The 21,775-nt window shown below is 39.1% G+C and overlaps 1 protein-coding gene across 1 annotated transcript in view; it reads right to left on the minus strand.

Moving 5' to 3' along the window:
- LOC139720532 (tyrosine-protein kinase Fyn-like) overlaps nt 1–21,775 on the minus strand; it is a 77,202-nt gene that overhangs the window by 4,998 nt on the left and 50,429 nt on the right. Inside the window, exons 6-11 of the mRNA XM_071631884.1 lie at nt 9,517–9,669; nt 7,159–7,314; nt 6,586–6,731; nt 2,361–2,474; nt 869–1,022; nt 34–165 (exon numbers count right to left, since the gene is read on the minus strand). Coding sequence (XP_071487985.1) covers nt 34–165; nt 869–1,022; nt 2,361–2,474; nt 6,586–6,731; nt 7,159–7,314; nt 9,517–9,669 — 855 coding nt within the window. The remainder of the gene's footprint in view (nt 1–33; nt 166–868; nt 1,023–2,360; nt 2,475–6,585; nt 6,732–7,158; nt 7,315–9,516; nt 9,670–21,775) is intronic.

Genomic DNA, 21,775 nt, shown 5'->3' on the forward strand with positions numbered 1-21,775 from the left:
ACAATGAAACTTTCAGGACATCATCTGACGTACCAGGATACGGGATGCGGCCAAAGGTGACGATCTCCGTGAGGAGGATACCAAACGACCACACATCTGACTTGATGGTAAACCTGCCATGAAGTGCTGCCTCGGGAGCCGTCCACTTGATGGGGAACTTGGCTCCTGCGGGAATACAAATAGAAAATGTGCCCTTCTTCATATCACAGCCTGTATGACAGTTTTTGAATGGGAAAAAGAACTTTAATATTTCTTACAGGTGTTTAGGTCTAAGTTGATGCTGGATTGTTGCTGCTGGTTTGTTTGAATATAAAAATCCGTTTTGAATCGTAGTTGCCTGGTCGGGCCACCAACAGATAAACCTTTTTGGAAGTTTGGTGGCCCCATATTAGCCGCTAGTGGCCCCAGGCCACTGGGCCACAGCTAATCTCGAGCCCGGATGTATGTATGCATGCTTGCATTCTGCCCTGCATGCACATACATGCTGCATGTTTAGATTGATAAGTTACAATTGTATTAGGGGTCTCTGAAATTCTGCCTGCACTAAATGATGTTTGTGATTTGTAGTGTATGGGGACTCCTTCCAATACTGGAACAGCTGCCAAGTCTAAATACTACGATGAAATGTGTTTTGCAATTGAACAGCTGATTACCTTCAAAATTATTTCAACATCTGAAAACTATCACTGTCTAATAGATTTCACTTCAAATTTCATGTTGATTTTTTTTTCCACGATTAATTTCAAGGATTCCCGAATATACCCAAGTCGGACTATATAGCCTTTAATAGCCGTTACATGGTATCTCCATGCTACTGAGTTTTTGATAATGTTCTTTAATATGCGAAATAATTTCCCGGAAAACTCACCGACTCTTGCCATGTACTCATCCTCCTCGATGAGTCGCGCCAAACCAAAGTCTGCCACCTTGACAATGTTGTTCTCGCCGACCAGGACATTTCGAGCCGCCAGGTCACGATGGACAAAATTCATGGTCTCCAGGTACGCCATACCACTTGCAATCTGTGTTTGATTTATACACAGCAAGTTGGGGTTAAAACATTTGCAATCTTTCTGTCATGTCACTTCCTGTAATTACATTGTTCCTCAAAAGAAACCTTTTACTATGCATCTGATGAAACTTATCCCATTGCAACCGAAGCAAGACACTCATTCTTCTCTTCTGGCCATGATTACAAAATGAACTAGAAAAGCACTCAGAGAGCACAGACCTCCACCAAGCCAGCAACTCATTTCCATCCTTACACACACGCAATTTCCCCAAATAAAAGCCTTTTGTTTACGTTATTGCACAGCACCTTGCCCAAGCAGAGCGAACGCTTTATTAATAGTGTACGTACAGTATCTAAACCTCCAGCACGCATAGCTCGAACCCCAAGTTCGTTGACCCTACATATGCCAAAAGATGAAAAATCCTTCAAAAATCTATAAAAATTCCTGGATCACTATCAAAATTGAATGAGGTGTTCCTTGTGTCAATATCGACTTTTCCTGCAAGTTTCATTTTAATCTGTACTCAACTTTTTGAGTTATTTTGCAAACAGACAAACCAACGCTGATGATCACTTAAGCTCCTCCTTCCTTGGCGGAGGTAATAATACATTGACATATATGCCAAAGTGTAATACATCAAATTAATTGATTAACTAGAAAAGCACTCGGAGAGCACAAACCTCCGTCAAGCCAGCAACTCATTTCCAAAAATAGAAATATTTTGTTTACGTCATTGCACGGCGCCTCGCCCAAGCAGAGCACACACTTAAGTGCATGTATGTAAACCTGCAGTACGTGCAGCTTGAACCCCACATTTGTTGACCTTATATGCCAAAAGATGAAAAATCCTTCAAAAATCCATGAAAATTTCTGGATCACTACAAAACTGAAGAGGTGTTCCTTGTGTCAATATTGACTTTTTATGCAAGTTTCATTTACATTTTTCATATACAATTTTTTGAGTTATTTTGCAAAGAGACAAACCAACGCCGATGATCACTTAACCTCCTTCCTTTGCGGAGGTAATTATGGTCAAATTTTTGTATTTGACCTTGACCTATGACCTCTGACATTGACCATGTGCACCCAAAGTTGATAGGCACAGCTTCATCCACTCATGCATACACATGCCACTTTTATTTGGATACCTCAAACAGTGCTGAAGTTATGCTGTTCACAAAATTGCTTACGGACAGACAGACGGAAGGACAGATAGAAATCCAAAAAAACATTTGAATGTCTCTGGTGACGCTTTGTGGCGGAGGCATAAAAATAAATCCAAACACAAAAACGAAGGGTTGCCTCATGAGGTAACTTTTCCCGTAAGTTCAAATCTTTTGCCCCTACCTGAGCACCCATGTCCACATGAGTTGTTAGCTTGGTGTCCTTTCCTGACCCGTCCTTCAGGTAATCCAACAAGCTGCCATTGGACATGAGTTCTGTGACAATGTAGATGGGCTCCTGCATGACAAGGGAAACCAAAGACAGGAAGACATGCAAAGCTTGTACTGCTGTTTCGAGAATGCCCCTGAGAGCAAGGACAATGACAACACTAACAGTTAGCAAAGTAATTATCAAAACCTTCGCTTTTCTTCTTCTATCACGCAGACAGAGATTGCACACAAGATGTGTACATGTCACATTTCAGCAAGAAAATGCATTTTCTGACATCTACTTTTAATATGAAATTTCTGAAGTACCGGTGCTTCTCTTTTCTACACAAGCATGTTTATGCTTTTACAGATAATTACGGGAAAGAGAGAATCATATGAAGGATTCAGGATAAAATTTATCACTAATCTTTGGTCTAATGATCAGAATACAAGCAAATTGAGGGGAACCCTTCAGCAAAATACCACTAGCAGTGCAAAATTCCTATCAGGCCATGGTGGTAACGAGAGTTTATGAATTCATAACTTTTGAATGCTTTGTTTGATCTTCCTCAAATTTCACTGATGTGTCTTAATAACATTTTTGCATTCACTCAATTCGCACACAATCTGGTATATACCTTGTAATTGGGCTTAATTCCAGGATTTTGACCATTTTCACATTTAACACACATGTCATCATCTTCTTCCATCATGTCCATAAAGACCAGAAGTAGTGTGGGCATTCATGAAGTGGGTAGGTTGGTCTGGCTCGGAAATATGTGAGAATCCACAATAACAAATTTTGTACAGCTTTATCGACTGCACACACAGCCAAAGACTCTTGACTGGAGTTGACCATTACTAATGAGCATACACTTTGATGCATATTCACTGACAGGCGCTGTTCCCGTTTTTCGAATACACCGTACCACAGTGGGTAACGAAGATCGCTTCAATCCTCAGTATCACCAGTACCAAGGTGCCATGCGGTGAGCAGCATTTTTAGATGCATTATGGGATAGCTCTGTTTTGGTTGCATATGTGCACTTGTTAAAAAAAGTCACGCTTCCGTCTTTATCCAGGGGTATTTTCCATTGAAGATTTCTTTGCTTTCCGTTATGTTACCAGTGCACTGAAGCCTTGCAGTGGTGAACCATGACTCTCGTGACCGCAAATGAGTATCAAATAATTAGGAGTTTTAAACTGTTTTTTAGCTTAATCCTAACCAAAGAAAAAAGCAGCAACAAAAGAAAAGCAGACAAAAGTTGCATTGAATCACATGGGAACTGAGACACGCACAAACTGACTGGAAGTGACAATGCTCAGGAGGAATCCCACAGTGCATTAATTCTGTGACAGGCTCTGCAGTGTGCAGAGAAGCTTTTTGCACATTGGCAATACCGAGAATTGGACCAACCATATCTTCCCACGCCACAGGAAACTTAAACCCTTGGCTTTAGACAGGAAGCAAGTGAACACTGCAGAAACCCTATGAGACATTACAACAACTCAAAGTCAAAGGGTTTATTGTATGTATTCATTGCGCAAAATCTCAAGTTCAAACTTGCAGTAAAGCTGGCTCTGCTCTCATTGAATACTTTGGCTAAATTTGACTTGGAAAATGAACCAGCACGTAGAGAAATTGGTTCCATGACAATTTTGCTCCTGCAAACAATTGCGCCCATGAAATATCTACACGCTACGCCGAGCATAAATTCTACCCACCAACATGACCCTAACCCTTATCCTAATCCTCACATCAGACTAATCCTAAAACCCTGTCACAACCCTAATCCTATGTCCTTGGAGAAAATAAAAACAGAGGAATTGTTGCAGGAGCAAAATGTAGTGTCACCTGAGAAATCAGGTACTGTAAAAGTGGATATTTTCCGCGACTAATTTTTCGCGCTCGGCGTGGTAAGAAGGGTTTCGCGTGTTTTTGATTCCGCGGAATCAAGACATTAACTACTGGAACATATGGCAAGCAAAAAATATTCATGTGCTTTTATTTTCGCGCTAGTTTCGGGTTGCGCGAAATGCGCGAAAATTTCAACGCAGCGAAAATGTCCACTTTTACAGTAACTGGTAATGTTATCATACATATCTGGTTTAACCTAGACTGCAGGAAAAATCTTCACTGTAAAAGAATCTACATGGTGTGTGAAACTACAATGAGTGCTAAGTTACCAAAATGTTCAATTTGAAGGTCACGCCTCTATCAATAAACAGTCTAACTGCCAGCACATTTTATGGAATCTGAGAAATGATGATGAATTCACTGTTCAATGAAATCCTTTATTTCAAACTGCAAATCAGCTGCCACAATCGAAAGATTGCAATGTAACAAATATGTCTGCCGCCTTGTCGAAACATCCACTTCAGACCGACGTGAAACCAAAACCTCAGAGCTCTTTCCCCTAGAACCACTGTTCGGCTGATTGTACCATTGTCGACGCTTTTGTCATTGACATGTCCCAGCCCAGTATGGATTGCCATACAAATTCTACTTGTACACACATGGCACATAGATAATGAGGCTCTGTGTATTCTCGTATGGCATGTTATAAAGCTGCCACAGATATGTGCATGTGTGCGTGTTCAATGTTCACAAGGCGCAGTCTGTACACGGGGCATTCTCACAACACGCATTACACTTGCGCTGGCTTACAGCATATGTAAACCTTCTAACACTGCTTTGCTGTGGTTGTGTTGTACGCGTACTTGTCAAGACCTGTATCAGGCCACCATACAGCAGCATTGTTGCAGAACATACCAGTACATGCAGTGGCATAAAACAGCCACAATGTGTAATCTCTTTTGGGATTGACAAGCCCCCCCCCCCCCCTCCCCCCCCCCACCCCCCTCCATCTGCACACTAAGGTCTTCCACTTAGCACTTTTTGAGTGAGTCATTTCTCAAAGACATAAATTAGACAATAAATGACAAAGGGAAAGACATCTACAGTAAAATGCATCAAACAAACTAAGAATGTTCTTCAAATGTATTCGTTGTCTTTTATCAAACAGTCAAGTTTTTTTTTCCCCCTTTTAATTATAACTGCTTTTCAACATGTAAACTGCAGTTGGTAGGTTGTAGATCATTGATTGTCACAAAAATGCATATATAAAAAAAAAGAGAAATGAAAGGCCATAAATTTGGCAAAAAGAGATTCAGAAAACAGTATGAGGACAGAGTAGCCTGGCTCATGAAGAATTATTTTGGCTCCATGGATTGAACCAAAGACTCTACATCCTGAGGTCCCTGGTTCAAGCTTCTTTGAAGCAGTCGCAATGCCTCTGGCCAAGGGACTTAATCCTCAGTGCCGCGGTCTTTGGTGAGTACCTACAGTGTAATTCCATGAGTCCATGTTTATTTAATAGCAATAAATTGCTTCCTAGCTGGTCATAGATGTAATATAAATCTATCAAACACAAGATTAATGGCTCCCCGTTGTTTCATCATCCGTCATCCTGTCTGCCATTTATCTTTGGATACCAGTGGATGTAAGTATGGCACATCAGCTGATGACTAAAAGGGGAATTCCAGTTCAGCTACAATTTAGTTTGGGAAGAAAGAGTAACATGCTGCCTGCAAAACAGTAAAAAAAAATTGATCAAAATCGGATCAAAAGTATAAGGAAAGTATAAAATTTGAACGATTCACTAATCTTTGAAAAAACAGTTTTCAAACAGTTTATTTGAAGAAGCAAAATGAGAGAGATTATAGTGCCATCATCTCATATCCACTGACTAATAGAAAAAACAAATGATGAAAATTCAATTTTCTGCCAGAAAAGTATAAAATAGTATATCATTCCTGGCTGAATAACTTCAAAATAGTGATCAGTCAGATATAATGGGATTGGAGAATGTGGCCTAATCATGTTTGAACAAAAAAAAAACCCCTGAGAATTTCAAGATTTTGCACAAACTATATGGCAAGTTGTGAGGCAATGACAATTACTATTTGCATATTCATATTGACTGTTCAAGAACTGTTTTACGGAGGAAGAAAAAAAGGAACATTCACACTTCCATAACTTCCCTTATACTAAACTAATTTTGATCAAATCTTCACAATTGTGCCTGAAATTTTTTCTTTTTCTTTCAAATTAAATTTTGACTAGTCTGGGGTTCCCCTTTAAGCTTGCTGAACACGTTGATTCAGCGCAGCACAAGATTGCTGGATTAGTGACGTACCCTATCGGAGCAGATGGCGTAGAGTTGTACAAGCCGCTCATGCCGGACTTTCTTCATGATGTTGGCCTCAGCGAGGAAGGCTTGGGGTGACATCGTCCCCTCCTTCAGGGTCTTGATGGCCACCGGCGTGTTTCCATTCCAAACTCCTATTGGTCAGAAACAGATGGGAAATGGAAGCACTGACCAATCAGATCATAATATAGACCATGACATGATTTTCACAACAAAAGTCAACTCGAACCTGCTTGTACTATTAAACCTGACCTGATTTGAGATACCAATATGGAAGTGAAGAGGGATAGAAGAATGAAGTCAAAGTTCACCAGTCTGCTTCCTTGAGACTACACTGCCAATGCAAAGGGAGAACACCTGAACTACATTGATTGTATTGCACAATATAATTGGCATGAAATAAATGGCATGCAACACTTATGATGGACAGAGATATTTGGCAAGGCATTGTGTATTCAATCTCGCATGTGTCTGTCACATAGAGTAGGGAGGGCAAACAAATTATCTTTCTGTGCCTTTGTGAATAGGCTCGTGATCCATAAACGAAGTCCAGTCTTATACCTTCCCAGACTTCTCCAAACTGGCCGTGTCCGAGACGCTTCATCATCCGCAGCGACTCGCGCGGGATCTCCCACCGGTCCTTGCCGAGACCAAAGGTTATGGGGTTCTCCTTGGGACATGCCTTGGTCAGTAGGCAGCACAGTCCATCCACTGAACCTGCAAGCAAGAGCAGAAAGGGTTCATGTCTCGCAAAAATTTGTTCACACCACACAAGCTTTTCACTCTCGATTGATCATTTCACTGTTGCCTTTTTATTCATTATTCATCACAACAGATAATTCTCATGTACACTGTTTACACTATGTGCATGTATTACATTCGAAGGCTTATTTGTATGCTGTGCAAGTATTACGATGATGATGATGTCATACACATCTATTTTCTCTAAGATGCTGCACACTCTGTACAAAGAAAAAATCAGAAAATTATTACCATTTTTTTTGCCCCCCCAAAAAAATTAGCTAACAAATGTAACAATTTCTTCTTTTCTTTCCTGTCATGTTTCTTCTCTCTCTTTCTCTCTTTCTCTCTCTTTCTCTCTGTCTCCTGAAGTAGCAGTATTTGGTCATAAATGTCATACATAATGTCTCTCAGCCATTTTTTTTTTTCTGGTTTGCTCTGCATACATCATGATAAAAATGATATAATTTGGAATTTCTTGAATGTACTTCTTCTGACATTGATGGTTGGTTTCAGATGTTTGTAAAATGACTTGACTTGACATATTGGTGATTATGAAAATAGAAATATATGTTCTGCTCAAATGCACAAACCCACCCAGATCAACTGATACATCGCCAAATGCCACAGTACAAAGACTCTGTACAATCTCAAGCAAAATAAGGGCCGTTTCCTCTACGGGAACTTCAAGAGCACGAAGAAGCCAATCGGCAATTGGCGAAATATCACTTCAAGCGGCTTCATTTCCATTTTCTTTTTATTTGAATAGACATTATTTCCTACTTTGATCAGATGGTTGAAAAGAATTTACACCAGTCTAGACTTGAAATGTCCACAACCTCAACCATCATTGTTTAATACTTTATTACCTTTTTCCCTCAGATTTCCACTATTTTCATTCAAATTGCCATTTCTCACTGAAGTTAGCCACCCCCTTGCAGCTAAAAACAGAAAACTCTTCTGCACATTCTCTTATCCTCCAAGCTAAACTGAGATGAGGTACCTTTTTCAGGACAAAACCACCAGCCTCCCAATACCCATGTTTTCTTGTGAGCAGGTTTTCAGTTCACAAAATGAATAGGATTATGTTGTTATTCTATACATGCTTATTAAAGGAAAGAGCAATTACTGCTCTATCATCAAACATTTTTGCTGGTAAGCGTGCTACAGATACTGTAGATTGGATCTGATGTCACATTTCACTTTGAATACGAAACTAATTTATAACCAACAGCAAGACCCGCGTATAAAGTCTGATATGCGATGGATGTTACACAGTTTCTATCAATCTGTATCATGGAATGGACCTTTCATCACACAGAAATGTACTTGTGCGAAGTCCTGGCAAGCAGCACATGTCCTCTTTGCTGTTGGTTTTTTGTTTTGCTTCTGAAACTATCAAATTAATCATCGGTAATTCAATGTTAATTTATCTTCTTTGCATTATGAAGTGTTTGTTGACTACTGATTCCCCTCAGAACCATCTTTCCTCACGGACACCAGTCTATCCTTTATATGTAGACCCTTACATCCTGTCATACTCTTTAAATTCCCTCCAAATTTACAAACTTTACAACTGTGAATAGACAGATTTGATCAAGCTTGTGTTTAGAATAGATCTCTAAAGTCATAATTCCTCACCCATTGTTATTGTGATATCCAAAGAGCTTTGATGGAACGTTGTGTTTGGCTTGCCTGCTCTAGCAGCAACTACTGAACATCAGTTTACAGCAAGGCTACAACCTCCAGAATGTGAAACAAATTTGAACATTTTATTCCCGCCGCACACTCTACGACCTTCAATATGACCATCAGACCAGGTCGTGCGACCTGGCAACGCACGCTATACGACTGACCTTACAACTAGGCTTACGACTGTTCTGGCTTCAGTACACTTTACCAATGAGTATTAAAGCGCAAGCAGTGTGCACTGCGTGCACTTGCATTTTACTGTATCTTGATTGGCTGAAAGCCCACGACCGGGTTGTGGAAATTCAACATATCAAATCTCAACGACTGGCACTGAGTCGTACGACTGAAACTGGCAAGGTTGGTCTTAAGGTCGTACGACTGGTCGGATCGTACAGCGTGTGGCAGGCTTTAGCCTGACTGGTCCCTGCTTTCACCTGTCGAACCTGGAATAGCGACAGCATGTGGGCAAGACAAGAGCGGACTTACTCTGATAGTGGCGTACGAGTTCGATCAACGTAGGAAAGATGCTGCGCTGTGTGATGAAGAAACCGTGCCCGCCGTCCATCTTGCGTATCCTATAGTGTTTGACATGGTCACCCTTGTTAGGGTCCGAGTCCCTTACTGACAGCGAAAATGTGCCTGGAAAACAACAAAGAAATGATAGTGAAGTTATTTATTAAATGACAAATATAAAATTTTGCAACCTTTCCAAATTCATATGGATACACCAACTGCTGTATCACTGTCATCCTTTCCATCTGGGCTTTGTAACAATGTCTATCTCACTTGATAGTGACTTTCGGCATTTTCTGCACTTTCGTATTCATAACGACCTGCAATAAAAGGCATGAAATCACCATCAATTCTGATTATTTGAGATTTACGTTTCCATGAAAACCCAACAGTCATAGCTAGTCTTGCTAGATGTACAGTGCCGACCGCGGGAAACGTCACGAAAACCCCTAGGGCAAATGCGGGAAGCCCTTTCGTCCGGGCGTACTAGGTAATACGCGGGCGTTTGGACGCGTACAGACGAGGGAAGTCGCCCGCACTTTCACGCTCGTCTAAACACCCGCATTTGCCCGAGCGCTCCAGCGCGGAATTAATGATATGAAAATCAAACTCTCCCGTCAACCATCGGCTACATGAAGGAAATTAGCTGAAATCGATCCGCGAAAATCTTTTGAAAAGTATCAGTAATTTGCCGGATGTTTGCTTTTACGTTCGAAAGTAAAATAATAACCATAACATTCAGCTCACGAATATGCTAAAGCAAATGTCGAATGATCCCTTTGACGTTTGGAAATGAATAACAATAATACTCCGTACGATGATTAAATAAATGTCGGATGTTTGCTTTTACTTTCGGAAGTAAATAGCAATAACATTCATCTCCGGAAGATGCTAAAATAAATGTCGGATCTTTGCTTTGACGTTCGGAAATGAATAACAATAATATTCAACTCTGTACGATGATAAAAATAAATGCCGGATGTTTGCTTTTACGTTCAAAAGTAAATAACAATAACATTCAGCTCCGGAAGATGCTTAAATAAATGTCGGATCTTTGCTTTGACGTTCGGAAATGAATAACAATAATATTCAACTCTGTACGATGATAAAAATAAATGCCGGATGTTTGCTTTTACGTTCAAAAGTAAATAACAATAACATTCAGCTCCGGAAGATGCTTAAATAAATGTCGGATCTTTGCTTTGACGTTCGGAAATGAATAACAATAATATTCAACTCTGTACGATGATAAAAATAAATGCCGGATGTTTGCTTTTATACGTTCAAAAGTAAATAACAATAACATTCAGCTCCGGAAGATGCTAAAATAAATGTCGGATCTTTGCTTAGACGTTCGGAAATGAATAACAATAATATTCAACTCTGTACGATGATAAAAATAAATGCCGGATGTTTGCTTTTACGTTCAAAAGTAAATAACAATAACATTCAGCTCCGGAAGATGCTAAAATAAATGTCGAATGATCCCTTTGATGTTCGGAAATTAATAACACTAATATTCAACTCCGTATGATGATTAAACAGAATGTCGGGTGTTTGCTTTTACTTTCGAAAGTAAATAGCAATAACATTTGGCTCCGGAAGATGCCCAGAAAATGGCAGATGATTGCTTTTTACGTTTGGAGGTGAATAGCAGTAACAGTCTGCTCCATATAATAAAATACACTGTTAGAAAAAAATCAACAAGGTTGTTTAAAATTTTAAACAACCACAAGTTAACCGGTGAATCGCTCAACTGTTGTTTAAAAATTAAACAACACGTAGTTGTTTAAACTTTTAACCCTTTGTTGTTTAAAAATTCTAAACAACTGTTGTTTAAAAGAAATTTAAACAACTGGGTTGTTTAAAAAAGTTGTTTAAAAATTTAAACAACTGTTGTTTAAAAGTCATTTTATACAACTGGGTTGTTTAAAAAAAGTTGTTTAAAAGTCTAAACAACTGTTGTTTAAATGTAATTTTATACAACTGAGTTGTTTAAAAAAAGTTGTTTAAAACTCTAAACAACTGTTGTTTAAAAGTCATTTTATACAACCGGGTTGTTTAAAAGTAATTTTATACAACTGGGTTGTTTAAAGCAAATATTAAATATTCATGTTTAGAATTTAAACAGTTCTTAATCCCATATTACTGTTCAACTCACTTGTATATAAGCACAATAACACAAATGTTTATGTTTTTGGCCAATATATATTTCAGCACATTTTCACTGTCTATATCACTGACAGCGTATCATTAGAAAACCTTCAATCGGTCAATCTGTCCATCGATGTGCAAACTTGTTGCAAATAACAAATAACAAATTGAGCCAATCAAGAATTGTCTCATCCATTTTCAGAATATATACAGAGTAGCAATTCTTCTTATACAGTTAACCTTTGATAAGTCGAAGTTCTCGAGAACCGAGAAAAATGTGTCGAATTGCGCGGATTTAGTAAAAATATGCAGTTTGACTGCAGAGGAAAAATCACGAGCTATTGTTATGCTTGAGTGAAGTGATTTCCCAGCTGAATTGACCTCGACTCATCTAAAGCTTAGTGTATTGTCAAATGTACATTTTGATTCCACTTACATACAAATGGGGTGCTTAACGCCGTAAAAATCACATTTCACAATATTTCAACTAAACTGCAATGGCAAATTGAATTTGAAACATGCAATAATTAAAGAATTAATTATGCATAACATGGATGTGTTCAGCTTGAGATTATGTATACAACTGTACCTGTGCCACATTTAATATTTTGTTGGTTCATTTCTCATATTGTGTGGGTGCATGGGGACCATCAGTTGCCCTCAGATGGGTCCAAAAGGGCTAACTGAATGAACAGTACACAGAGAATGTAATTTTTCAGAATGCTTTTACAGTCCAATGCACACCTTACAGACACATTATCCAGTTTTATAGTGATCATACCCTGACAAGACAAGATAAATCTTGAATGAGTCTTATTTCCTGGAATAATTATCTGATTTTCTTAGAACCACTGACTTTGTTCTTGAAGTGTTTGTCACTATTACATGCGCTTGGAAATCTCATAAGCGAAGCATAAGGGAATGGCCCTCTAAGGATTTGCTTTTCTGTCCCAATACTGTACTTTGTTGCCCCACTAAGAAAATATTACTGAAGGTATTGCACTACACAGCTTCTCTATTAACTAGATCATTTTTAACAATGTTCAATTTGATGTAACAACATTTTGAATCAATTCAGTTGCAATGCTTTTGGGGAACATCTGCAATAGTAAGTCAGGGGTTATTAGTCAACTTTGTCAATTAAAGTTCTGATGACCACGAAAATCTCATTCTACGCATCTAATCTTCCTGATTTGAAGAGTTCAGGTGTGTCCTGATCTCTCTCACAGAATTGGACGTCACTTTAACAGGCATTTTGTACACAACTGTCTCCAAGCACTGCCAGGCAGCAAAACATTGAGCCTGGTACTCTACATCTATGACATAATGCACTTTGAATGCACAGTCCACAGCCTTTGTCAAAGTTGGAAACAAGAATCCCTGTCTCTCTACAATAGGGAGTTTTCGCAAGCACAACGCGGCCGGGAGTTAAGCGTGTCGTGTGCGAAATTTGCTTCTGCACATGATCAAATCCGAGGAACGTCCCGTCTGGGGGGAAACGAGTACGGTACTTGGCCAAAATAGCGTTCGGTCCCGATGCTTGGCAGGAGTGAGCCAGCCAGTCAGCCAACCAATCAGCAATCTTGTCCCCACGCCTCCGTCCTGTACAGGAAAGCGAAACTGCATAGATATGGGGACGGGGTACGGGGACTGTCACAAGTGATCGCTTCCTTGTATTCTCGGTCTTCGCGTCGTGTAGCAAAAACTTGCAGAGGCTTCTTCCAGGATCCTCCCATCAGCAAGATGAAGGGCTGTGGTCTCTGCATCCTGTCAATTTGTCCAATGTAGAAAGCCAGGTCTGTGCCCTCCTGTAAAATGAAATGGAAGTGGAAAAGAAACATGCGTAATAACATCTCAATAAAATCTTGAAATAAACTACGCAGAAGTGTTGGGTTGAGGCATTGGTATAATGAAGTCCATCAGAACAGATATATTTCCCACACCTCTCCAATGTTCAAGGTAGAGTTCATAATAAAGTGCCATGCCAAATTCTGCAACATTTCATTTGCAAACATATACCCTAAATTGGGTATTTTATGTAGTATATAACATCCATGTATTACATTTTCTATTCTTGCAAGGGCTAACCATGACCTGGCTGAATGAATTTTCAACTGTGTGGCCTATGGGAACTTCTGAAAGGCAATTAATTTTATTGCTGGCAAGCCCAGGCAAAAAGTATTATCAAACAAAAACTACTTCTGAATTGCATTTCATTATTTTGGGTAAGTTACTCTTTCCAATACTAGTAGTATAACAATTTTGTCCACTTACATTGTAGGAACATTAAGGAGTATGCGAGGTCTTTTTTCTTTTTGGTATGGGGGGGGGGGGGGGGAGACACCCTGTATCACATTGGATGTATACGAGTGGTATGTAATATATTTCCAGCATCTTGCTGAATATAATGATACCATAGGTCAAGTGCAATATTTATTGATGAATGGAATATTCCTTGTTGGCGACATTTGGGACCAATTTTGCATTTCATGCGAATGTTTTCCCGTTTTTATCAAAATGAAAAGGACATATTGATATTGGACAAGTGTGTGATTGAGCAGTCAGGCACAAAATAAAGTAAATATGTATGTTGACTATGTAATATCAGATTTTTTTTCATTAAAAAAAATTATTGTGATTCACAGCATACATTAGCAACATAGTAAATTTGCATAAATATGTAGAATCAATGGACTAAACTAACAAATGAAACAGCATAAACTGGGAATTTCTGTAACTATGGACCACAGCTTGATGATTTTTATATTTTGTATTGCAATGTCAAAGTCCATCTCATCATTTTAATAAGAGGGCAACACATCACTTGTTTTAGAAGATAAGCCTCCGAACAGTTAGGTACTTACAGGTTGAAAGTCGTAGAATAACTCCAACGACTCCTGAAAAGAGCACTTGCCCCACACCCCAGCAGTCCAGCCTCGGCAAACTAGCGGCAGCATGCTGAATGCAAGCGTCTCTTTTTCCTCTGTGGAGCAAAATGTATGACACAGGGGGAGTATTTTGAATGATAAGTACAAATATACCCTTTAAAAATAACACAATTAAGGCTGATAAAGAGAAATGCTGACAAGTATCAGCTCATATTCAGATGCTAGCTTAGGTACTTATATTGTACTTGATTGCAACCAGGATTACTAACTGTGTGTGTGTGGGGGGGGGGGGGGGGCTGTTTTAAAGTTGTCTGGAGGGTATTGTAGAAAATACTACACATTTTGAATGAGAGACTGATTCTGGCAACGGCATTTACTACCAAGACGGCAAGTAATTGTGGATGAGTAGAGCCAAACTTGTAAGGCCAAGCATTAGAATTATAATGCTTTAATAATCTTCATGCTATTCTACAAAACAACAATCAGAGTTACCATGAACTTGGATGAAAGAAAGTTGAATGGTGTTGACAGCCAGTGCCTTAATAAGAATAATCTTGCTCTACTGTTAAGTGCTTAACAAAGACTATTGCAATATGAATGACATTTGGGCTTTTGCAGGAGGTTCATGTCATATTCTGGCATTGCATAAAGCAAGATCAGTTGATATGAATATATCTTAATTAGATTAGCAAGAGCAAGGGATGTTCAAGGTCCAGTGATTTTTATTCCAAGTAGTAGGAAAAAGAATGCAAAAACTTCAATAGTTCATAAAAGACTTCTCTGTTAATGTTATCCTATAATGACAAAAGCTTGATTATCATGTGAGTTGATCAGGCAGTGGAGAAGAAAAGGGGAATGTCGAATCGGCAACAAAACCAAATACGGGAACATGACATGCAAGTTGAATGATGGACAAAGCAGAGTCATCAAGAGCCCGGATGATCTCTTTGATATTGGCTTTGAAATTACAGATCCACTTCAGTTTTTGCAGGTTTTTGCGAAAGTCTTAGAAATTAATTAACAAGCATTGAATGAATTTCTCGATCGAAAATTTTTTTTTAATATAGTCATGTACATACTGTAAGTATTTTGTTAATGTTGTTAATAAATTCACCTCAACTGAAATGCAAAAAAGGAAAGGGTGGTACTGGGGCTGTAGATAATCTCTACACAGAGCAATACTATTTAAAATGTACCTTGGGAAAGGCCATCGGTGTCACCCGTGTGACGAATAAGCAGCGTTTGCTACGATAGACATCTTGATTCCCCATACTAGAGTACTTTGTCAGCATACATGGCCATGCTGCAAACATCCTGTCTTCAGCCATGATCTCCTGGCTGAAGTCTTGCTTGATCTGTACAAATTAGCGAACAAGATTGCATTTGTAATCATATTAAGGGTGGCCCAGAAAGAATGATAAACCAAATGGAAAAAAAATATAATACTAAAGTTAATAACAAAAACATGGAGTGAATTATGCATGATCATTAGCTTCTGCAAAAATGTTCATTCTATAAACATTTTTCTCACCAGTTTGTGTGAATTTGCACAATGTGCTTCGTTTGGCATGGAAATCTTGACAGACTGAGAAGAAAGCTCCTAATCTTTGCATAGAAACTTATTCAAAAGTGACAAAAGTGCCAAAAGTTGGTTCCAAACCACCTACCTACACGAAACAAATAGAACTCTACTAAGGTGGTACGTGTGGTGCATAGACTATATTGTGCGTTAAAAACACCACAATCTGTTTTCTGTCTTTATCTTCATTTTCTATAGGGGTTCTAGGCCTTTTTTTCTACTGGAAGCTTACGTAGACCTTAATTCATCGAGCATCATTGATGGCAATGATGCTCAGTACAGAATGAATTGTTCCAGCAAAAGTAGCAGAACTTAACTTGCACTTTAGTATTGGATTTTAGGGGGTTCGTTATGTTTACAGTAGATTTTGGTTGTACGGTTGGACCTACTACCCATCGACCGCCTAATGTTTATTTGCTTGATAAGAATATTTAACACTGAAATTCATGCAAATAAAAACTTGACCTACGTGATTGAGAAAATCCAGAGCTAGGCTATCAGTAAATGCCTTTGTTCCCTTTTTGATTCGAAGTTTCAGTGCAAAAATATCGCCGTCGAACTTGCGGGGCCTCGTTTCAGCTCCCCGCGGTAAAGCTCCTTATTGAGATCGACCGCTGTTTTTGCATTGACAATGCACGCAAACCGAGTTGTATGAGCACCGTGTTGTACGAAGCTTTTTAGAAACTTCCATACTAGAAGGATCTATAGACATTACATTACGATTCGGTGAAAATATTCATTCGAAATTTTGTCCTTGATTAAAACCATTAACTTTGTTAATGAACGGTGAATTTTCGCGTTTTCCCACACCATCCTCATCAACAGTCAAAGCCAATCCATTTTTATGTGCTTTGCGTGCAGTGAAGTGCGTACTAATAAAGCGTTCAGTGCGCCAATTAACACACGGTCGGTTTATTACAAAAGGGTGGTCGATGTAGTAGGGCTATCATACAGCCGACCATAAGTTCTAAATTATGAGGTAGGAAATGATCGAGACAGGTCATTGTGTAATTATGAACTTAGTTAGCACTAGCAGTCTAAAATATAGGCCCTAGCCCTTGACTAGGTCCTAGCATTGCCTATAGCTAGGCCCTAACCGTCACGTTAGACCGTGGCTATGCCTAACTAACTTGTTAGATTTCTACATCATTGAACTCGGACACTGCGCCTATAAATTGTGCATGATGTGATACGGTGCCTGTTACAGTACTGTAAAACGAATAGGCTACTGTTCTGTGTCAACAATGGGAATATTCCGTACGCTGGTTTAGATGATTAGTTTTTGTAAAAGAAATTCGTATTTTTGATGTGAAGTTTTGAAAATGTATGTAAGGATTGAATTATGCAAGTGTTCGTTATTCAAGCACGAGTTGGTTGAAAAACATAATGTACGTACCGGTACAGACGACCTACGTTAACGTTAACATTAACAGTTTGTTAGATCTAACGTTACATGCATGAAGGCGAGGCGTAGCGCAGCCCGGCCAAGAACCCAAAGCGTGAGCCGTGACTAGCTTCATACATCATGCAAATTACAGATGGGCATGAAGCGATGTAACTATCAGTTAAATAAATAAATACCTTGGAATGACTGGCAAAGTTCTTCTATAGCTAGACCCCATTTGCTGAAAATGTTCGTGACTCCTAGCTGCATTGCAGTCATCGTCACCGCCGTCCATCATGATGAATAGCCGCGCTACTGTATAGCTATACGTACATAAACGTGTGATATATGTACGTGTGTGTGTGAGGCGCGGTGGCACCGCCCGGCGGCGCGGCGGCGATCGATTGCGACGAAGGATATACATGCAGGCCCGCTGATTGGTTCATGACTATCACATCAATCATTCCGAATTGTTTTTAAACAACCGCTGTTTAAGGCAATCAAGCTGCGATTTTCTATATTCAAACAACATTGTTTAGAATTTTAAACAACAATATTTTAAACAACGAAATTTTACACAGCGTTCTAACAGTGTAAATGTCGGATATTTGCTATTACATTTCGAAATGAAGAACAGTAACATTCAGCTGCGTTTGATGGTAAAGTAAATGTCTGATGTCTGCCTTGACGTTCAAAATGAAAAAACAGTAACATTCGGCTCCGTACGATGCTAAAATGATTGTCGGATGTTTGCTTTTAAATTTGGAAATGAATAACGGTAATGTTCTGCTCCGAACGATGCTAAAATAAATAACAGATTGTTGCTTTTACATTTGGAACTGATTAACGGTATCAATCGGCTCAGTTAGATGCTAAAATAAATAGCGGATGTTTGCTTTCACGTTTGGAAATGAAAAAGGATAACATTCAGCTCCGTAAGATGCTAAAATGAATGTCGGTTGTTTGCTTTAACATTTGAAAATGATTAACGGTAACATTCGGCTCCGTAAGGTGTCAAAATACTAGTAAATGTTGGATGATTGCTTTTGCGATCAGAAATGAATAACGGTAACTTTAGCCTCTTTACAATGCTAAAACAAATGTCGGATAAATCAGATAATTTTGCTTAACATTCGACGTCGTGCGATACCAAGTTGATTGCATAAACCTTCGACACTTCGTTGCTGCTCAATTTTGTTTGATCTCGACATTATGGACGCTATACCTATTTGATTTAAATGTCCTTATTTTATCAACTTTCGACATCAGCCGCTACTTTATAGTTTTCTCGATCACTAACGTCGGACGGTATGACCTAATCAACTTTGGACATTGGTCGCTATTTAATAATTTCATCAACCTTACACATCGGTAGCTATTATTCCGATGTTCGTTATTCCGAAGGCTCTCTAGTCCGAAGATTCGTTATTCAGAAGGTATATTGTTCCGTTAATTTCATTTTCGGATTCATGAATCTTCAGAATAACGAACCTTCGGAATAACGCCACAAACGTTCGAATTAACGAACCTGTAGGTTTAGGGAATTTGTGTGTTTCGAATTTAACGACCCTTCGGAATTACGAACCTTCGGAATATTACGAACAGCACCCATCCGATTATCAACCTTCGACATCGATCGCTGCTTACTGATTTTATCAACCTTCGACGTCGACCGTAAATAACGTATTTGATTGACACTTTCGACGTCGATCGCTGCACATTAGATTGGCAAACCGTCGAAGTGTCGATCGCTGCCTATTTATTTACTGGTTCCCCAATTTCTGACTTAGTTACTGATTTAATCTACCTTCAACATCGGTCGGTCATTATATTGTAAGTGGCCACTTATTGTCTCGAGCTTGATATTTCCCAATGGCGTCCACGTCTACACACACACACATAAAAAGAAAGAAAAAGATCTGAGTCTTAAAGGTCTAACGAGGCGTGAAAGTCCTTGTGTGATGCTTTTAATTGTGTCATTCACAATAGTGTCACGGTCCCTAAGATGGATGAAAGAGGCGCAGATCTTAAGAAGCCACTTGAGTTGAAGTTTAACACCGTCTGTCTATTCTTAAAGTACACGATTTGTAGGGGAAAAAAAAGACAAAGAGAGGGAGAAAACAAAGAAAACGTAGGAGAGAGAGAAGGGTATGGCGAAACCACCAGAGTGGCATTATGTAATCAACAAAGCTGCGTTGAACTTCACTCGAGTCCCCGAGAAGTGGTACTACACGTGCATGCATAATGTTTATCTTGGATACATGTACTGTAGGTACCCTTCTCTCCTTTCATGATAAATTGTTTATACGTATCACATAACTATGTCAATGCATGTTTACGTCGCAATTTGTCCAATCGGGGTTTTCCCTCTTTAAGGAGTGCTTGCTTTCCAAGAAAAAAAAAAAGAAGGATGAAATTAATGATTATGAGCAAAACTGAATGCATTTAAGCAGCGGAATCGCGCTACATCAATAGCACTCCAAAATCTTCGAGTGATCCCGGAGGTCACTCCGAGTGAAAATGAACATTTTCACTCAAAATTCACTCCAATTTCACTCTAAATTGACTCCGTTTTAAATGTATCCACCCCTTCAAGTGTGAATGTTTTCATTTTTTTTTTTTTTTTAGAGAAAGAGAGAGAGAGAGAGAGAGAGAGAGAGTAAGCCTACTGTGCATTGGAATACGAATCTCTGCTGTGCAGCGATATTAAAAACGATCAGTTCGATGAGCAAAGCACGTGCTTGCCCTGCCAGCAGTGAGTGCGCCATGTGGTTCCAACATACTCATCTTGTGTGCCCAGCGTGTTTTTATCACAGAACTCTTGTGTGTAGAGTTCTGTCGTTTTTACGTTATGGTCAATTCATGACGTGTGAGTGCTTCGACTTGACGCCTGTGAGATTGACAGGTGCCGTTTACGAGAATAAAAACTGTCAGTAGTGACTATCAATCCCAAAATCAGTTGCTATATAATAATCAGACTAATTACTTAAATGTAGAGTTACATGTAGTTACATGTATTTCGAATGACAATGCGCACATCCCCTTTATCATCACACTTTTGATACGGCGGACAGAAGGCCGTTAAATTTCATTTCAATGATTCGATACAATCATAGCTTTTAAAAGGTCCAATTAAACAAATTGGATATGAAATCACGGTTACAGCTCGTTATTCCGAAGGTTCGTTAGTAAGGTTCTTTAGTCCGAAGGTTTGTTAATCCGAAAATGAAATAAGGTTCGTTATTCCGAAGGTTCGTTAATCCGAAAATGAAACAAAGCTCGACTTACTTCGAAGGTTCGTTACGGACCCTATATCATTTCGGATCCTATATCATTTCGGATCAACGAACCTTCGAGATAACGAACCCTATTTCATTTTCGGATTAACGAACCTTCGGAATGACGAACCCTATGTCATTTTTGGATTAACGAACCTTCGAAATAACGCCGCAAATGTTCGAATTAACGAACCTTTTTTCGTTTTGGGATTAACGAACCTCTATGGTTTAGGGAATTTATGTGTTTCGGATAAACGAACCTTCGGAATAACGAACCTTCGGAATAACGAACAGCACCCGAAATCACAACGTCTTTATCTTGTTAAGATATAAGACAAAAAAAAAAAGTCCCTCAGTTCATGAACTTGCAATGTTTCTTTATTGCGTGTGTTTCTAGCTTGTATTTGGCACTCACGGAATGAATGCGCGTACAGTATATGGTAGGCTACATACTCGTGCTCTTGTTGTTGCTGAACATTTCCCCTTCACAGTGATTGTGTGGCATGATCGTTCAGTATGTTCAGATGGTGTTAGTGCGTTGATTAAAATGTTACCGCAATAGATGCACGTGTGCTATAACAACGATCTGAGGTCTTTGCTACGCGCTGCTTTCTTGTTTACAAACATTGAATCTTGGTGAACTTAATTCACTATCGTCCCCATGCTAACATGCAAAAGAAGAAAACGCTTTTGTTCTTGTTTATGTGTACCATGCAGTGAACAGAAGGTAGACCTGTAAACTGTGCCGCTAGGCCCTAGCTGTAGTTTGCACTTTGACGGATTGTCACTGCTCGTCTACTATTCGAAGCGAAATGAAAATCAAACTAGAGATCTCGTGCTGTATACTTTCTCGTACTGTGTACTATATACCATATTTAAAATGCAATTTGTGGTAGTACTTGTCAACGCTGTGTTTTTGGCTCAAACTTTTCTCTCTCAAACTTACTTG

The sequence above is a fragment of the Diadema antillarum genome, unplaced genomic scaffold (genome assembly GCF_040938485.1).
Source record: "Diadema antillarum isolate AM-2024a unplaced genomic scaffold, OU_Dant_1.0 scf00000128, whole genome shotgun sequence".
Lineage (NCBI taxonomy): Eukaryota > Metazoa > Echinodermata > Echinoidea > Diadematoida > Diadematidae > Diadema > Diadema antillarum.